The sequence below is a fragment of the Orycteropus afer genome, unplaced genomic scaffold, assembly GCF_000298275.1.
Source record: "Orycteropus afer afer isolate SDZICR_OR568_19922 unplaced genomic scaffold, OryAfe1.0 scaffold00323, whole genome shotgun sequence".
Lineage (NCBI taxonomy): Eukaryota > Metazoa > Chordata > Mammalia > Tubulidentata > Orycteropodidae > Orycteropus > Orycteropus afer.
Genome location: NW_006921910.1, coordinates 2,785,733 through 2,790,474, shown reverse-complemented (window position 1 = coordinate 2,790,474; position 4,742 = coordinate 2,785,733). Strand labels below are relative to the sequence as shown.

General features: G+C 49.9%; 1 protein-coding gene across 1 annotated transcript; it reads left to right on the top strand.

The window, feature by feature from the left end:
- The first annotated feature begins 1,650 nt into the window (after nt 1–1,650).
- RPL29 (ribosomal protein L29) lies at nt 1,651–3,786 on the top strand. The gene is made up of 3 exons (XM_007952085.1): nt 1,651–1,687; nt 2,396–2,460; nt 3,391–3,786. The coding sequence occupies exons 1-3, from the start codon at nt 1,651–1,653 to the stop codon at nt 3,784–3,786; spliced, it is 498 nt and encodes a 165-aa protein (XP_007950276.1).
- The last annotated feature ends 956 nt before the right edge of the window (nt 3,787–4,742 follow it).

Here is a 4,742-nt window from a genome sequence, read left to right as displayed (position 1 = left end):
TGAGGAGTGTCTGGTGGGTTTGAACCGCCAGCCTTCTGGTTAGCAGTCAAATGCCTTAGGCACTACACCACCAGAGTTCCCTATTAAAAAAAAAAAACAAAAACTCACTACTGTGGAGTTGGATCCAACTCATAGCGACCCCTCCTTGGATTTCTGAGGCAGTTCACTCAGGAAGTAGATTGTCCAACCTTCCTTCCAAGGAGTGGCTTGTAGGCTTGAAGCACCAGCCTTCTGTTTAGCAGTCAAATGCCTTAGGCACTATGCCACTAGAGCTCCCACTCTTTCATAGGGGGTCACTGAATCAAAATTGACTCTAAGGCACATAACAACAGCAACAGTGGAGAACTATTTGTACCACCCAGGGACTCAGAAGAGGGTCTCTATTTTAGATAAAGTAGTCTAGGTAGGCCTCTCCAAGAAAGAGCACACCATCCAAAAAGCAGAGGGAACTAATTAATCTTCAATGCAAGGGTAAGTCTTTGGAGACTTTAAGTGGCAGGACCTGATTTGTAGTTTACAAAGAGCCCTTAGCTTCCTATGCCATGTGGAGAATGAATTATACTGGCAAGAGTCAGAGAGGGCAACAGTTGTTAGGAAGCAACATTTACTGAATTTGAATGTCCAATAGTCATCTAAAAAGAAACACTTAGATCATTGACTCCATCCAAACAAAACAATGAAAAAGTACTCTCTCTTAGTCTTCTCCATCTCTGTTAACAGCACCACCATTTACCCAGATAGCCCAAAATTTAGGGGCTATACTTGCCTCCTTCCCCTCCCTCATCCTCTGCATCCCAAGTCCAGTTTACTCATTCCTTCTCTACTTCTCTCCAATCCTACTGCCCCACTCGGATCCAGGCAGTCATCACCCTCCCACGGACTTCTTCACCTCCCCTCTGCCTCCTACAGTCCATTCTCCACGCAAAAGCCAGGGCTCCTTTTTATAAACACAGAGCTTTTAAACTAGAACTTTTTCCGTCCTCGGGACATTTAATGAGACCTGGGCCACCGAAGCCTGGAGAGAGAGGTGAAAGGATAGGGGCAAAGGGCCAAACACGCCGCCTTCAGGGGGCGCGGCCGCCCTGCCTGGCTCAAGGCTGCCTGGGTCTAGGAACCTTTCTTCCCTGCGGTAGGGGAAGCTTTTCCAGTAGTAACTTCCTGTTTCGTCGACCCTATTTCCCGTGCTGCACCGCGGCCTTTCTCTCTTTTCCGTTCTCTGACGGCCCGCGAGCTGCGGTAGACCGTGAGTCCCAACCGCGCGGTATCGAGCGCCATCCGCGGTCCCATGGCTGCGGTGGAAGCAGGGGGAGCGGTTGCGTGGGAAACGGAGGCTGCGGGGCGGGGGTGGTGTTGCTGGTAGATCCTCAAGGGCTGGATCAAAGAGAGGGCGGGAGAACTTGCATTTTAGGGGACTCAAGTTCCTAGGGGTGCTGCTGGTGGGGGGGCGGTTCTGAGTACCATTTCTAGATTTAAGAGGCGGGAACTGGCATCGGGTCGAGCAGAGTGAGTCCGGCAGGTGGAGGCCGCAGGTCCAGGCTTCTGTGGTGCAGCCTGCCTTTGGCTTCCCTCGCCTCCAGATCAGGGTGGAGGATGGGCCCAGGCCCGCAAGTTCTCAGCCCTGATCTCCTCCATCCTCTTCCAGGTGCGGACATGGCCAAGTCCAAGAACCACACCACGCACAACCAGTGTAAGTTTCCCGGACTCAATCACCAGGTCGGAACCTAGCCCCTGGCCAGGAATGGTTTAGGGATAGATGGTGAGAAGTAGTGAAGTAGTGCGTTTCCATTGCGAGTCTGGGACTGTTTTTTTTTTTCATCCAGTGTTATTTTTAGAATTACAGATTTAGGAGCCAGGGATCCATTTGAGATGCCATATTGCTTTACAGGCACTGATAGCCAAAAACCATACTCATCCCTTTGATTCCGACTGGTAGATACCCTTACTAGGTTTCTAAGGCTGTTAATCTTTACAGAAGCAGACTGACCCATCTTCTGTGGAGCTGCTGGTGGCTTTGAACTGCCAACTGTCTCATTAGCAGCCAGATGCTTTAACCACTGCACCACCAGAGCTCCTTATTCACTGATAAGGGGGGGTGTCCCAAATCTCAAGAAGATTTCCTGGAAAGTAATGATTCCCCCGCAGCTCTGGTAGCATAGTGGCTAAGGCACTTGACTGCTAACCAGAAGGCTTCTAGTTCAAAGCCACCAGCCACTCCTCAGGAGGAAGATGGGGCAATCTACTTCTGTAGTGATATTGCCTTGGGGTCGCTATGAGTTGGGTCCTACTCGAGGGCACATAACAACAACAACGATTCCCCCAGGCTTGCCTGCTGTGAGTTTGGATGGTTTTATTGGAATAAATCTCTTTTTGGTATAATTTCTTTTCTTTACCACAGCCCGAAAATGGCACAGAAATGGCATAAAGAAACCACGATCACAGCGATATGAATCTCTTAAGGGGGTGAGTATGTGCACTGAATCACATGGAAGTTTGTCCCATGTTAGCACTATTTGCAGTCAGGGCCTTTCATGGTTACCTTTTCCAACATCACCACCTGCCTAAAGCACCTAAGTTGTCCCTCATCTTACTGGCCTGCCACAATTCCTTTCTCTGCCCAGCTAGTTTTTGCCTGTATATCAAATCCTGCCAGACTCAAAGCTTTCCCTGGCTGCCTCCACGCCCACATATAACCCTTGGTTTGTCTGGTCATCCCCTTTGCTCAGGTAGGGCACTTGAAGAGGCAACTTTGTTTGTATGTGGCACCTGGTACTTAGTGGGCACCTGTGAGCCTTTCATTCCATGTTAACCAGCCTTAATGACTGTAGTCTGGCCCAGTACTGTGTTTAGGGGCAGCTCTGCTGCCTCTGCCAGGGGGTTCTAAGAATTAGCTAAGAAAGGTGAGGGTTTGGGTGAAGAGAACTGAGTCCTGTCCCTAGACTTCTGCCCTGTACCCTTGCTTTCTATCTGTGGGGTGAATCACTAAACCTCTTAGCTTCAGCTTTCCCCTCTTGGTCTCTTATTTCCTCTGCTGTGAATCTCAAGCCAGTTGTAGCAAGCTTAGTATTTAACTGACACTTTCCTCTAAAGAAAACTCAGCCAAAGCCCTACTGTAGGAACTTGGAGCCCTGCTGACCAAGTAGAGAAGGCAGCCATTATTTGTTTGTTCTGCATTTGCATGTGACTGGTAACTTTTTGAAGATGTGGGGATGCAGCCCTGAAAATTTGGTCTTTGTGGACTACATTAGCAGCCTGAAGTTTTGACTTCAAGGGGTGGTCTTTGTATTTCAGTATTTAATGGAGAGTCCCAATCAGATGTTGCCTGGGCCTGATATTCTTGTGGGGCACCACAGACTGCACTTTACAACTATTGGCACCTTTCCTGTCTTCCAGGTGGATCCCAAGTTCCTGAGGAACATGCGCTTTGCCAAGAAGCACAATAAGAAGGGCCTGAAGAAGATGCAGGCCAACAATGCCAAGGCCATGGATGCACGTGCTGAGGCTATCAAGGCTCTTGTAAAGCCCAAGGAGGTCAAGCCCAAGATCCCAAGGGGTGTCAACCGCAAGCTCAGTCGACTTGCCTACATTGCCCATCCCAAGCTTGGGAAGCGTGCTCGGGCCCGTATTGCCAAGGGTCTCAGGCTTTGCCGGCCAAAGTCCAAAGCCAAGGCTCAAAGTAAGGCTGAAGCTCCAGCCAAGGCCTCAACTCAAGTTCCAGCTCCGGGTCAGGCTGCCAAAGGTGCCCAGGCCCCCAAAGGTGCCCAGGCCCCCACCAAGGTTCCGGAGTAGAGTTCTCCATCTGAGGACAGATAGACTGGTGTGACCCCCTGGGCTGCTATCTGCATGGGGCTGGTGTCCTCCTGTGCTATTTGTATAAATAAACCTGAGGCAGGAGCTGCTTTCAATCTGTGGGGCTGGGGGTGAGGAGGAGTAGTGCTTCCATTTGTGTGGGGAGAGGAGTTTTGCTCTAAATGGATGATGGGATGTGGGTGAGTGGGAGGGCTTTGGAGTGAAGAGGGGGAACCTAATGAGAAATGGGGCCTTTGGAGAGTTGGGCCACAGCTTGCCTAGGCAGGCTGCTGAAAAAAGGGAGAAATCTCAGATGCCCTTGTTAAGTCTCCAAGTGTCCCCAGAGGGAAGTGGGAAGGACCTACTGAAGCATTCTGTACTCTGGCCTGAGGACATCTAGACTTAGGCTGTTCCTAGTGTACCTGACCAGGGTCCACTCTCAGGGACCCTAATGGCAGAGTAGTGGTGCCATTGCCTTTCTTGGATGAATAGGCCAGAGGCCAGGAGACACCCTCCTGGTGCCTTCATGAAACATTGTTCAGGAGAGGTCACTTGTTGTGCCTCCTTGCCCAGCTGCTTCATCTGTAGAGCCTTGGTCCTGAGCAACTAGTGAGCGGATGGTGAAGTAATAGGTATTTGTGGAGGCTCCCTGTAGCTGAACCTAGTGGAGCACTGTTCCTGGTTACAGTTAATCTTCATAAGCAGCCTTTGAGTATAATGGTCATGAGATTTGTAATCCAAACTTGGTCACTTCGGAAACTTAAAAGGAGTGCCAGGACAACAGGCAATCCCTTGTGTATCTTCCCCTTACCTCTGAAGTAGCTATTGATATTTGCATTTTACAGGTGAGAAAACCTGTTCAAGATCATTGAACTAGTAAGGGATGGAGGTAGCATTTAAACCCAGGCAGTTAACATGGGGCCCCAGTAAATTTAATTTGCCCAATAAGGGCTGAA

Bases quoted from the DNA above. Each gene is read 5' to 3' on its own strand.
- RPL29 (XM_007952085.1), top strand. From the start codon at position 1,651: ATGGCCAAGTCCAAGAACCACACCACGCACAACCAGT. The intron at 1,688-2,395 runs GTAAGTTTCCCG...TCTTTACCACAG, and splicing joins CCACACCACGCACAACCAGT to CCCGAAAATGGCACAGAAAT. The intron at 2,461-3,390 runs GTGAGTATGTGC...CCTGTCTTCCAG, and splicing joins GATATGAATCTCTTAAGGGG to GTGGATCCCAAGTTCCTGAG.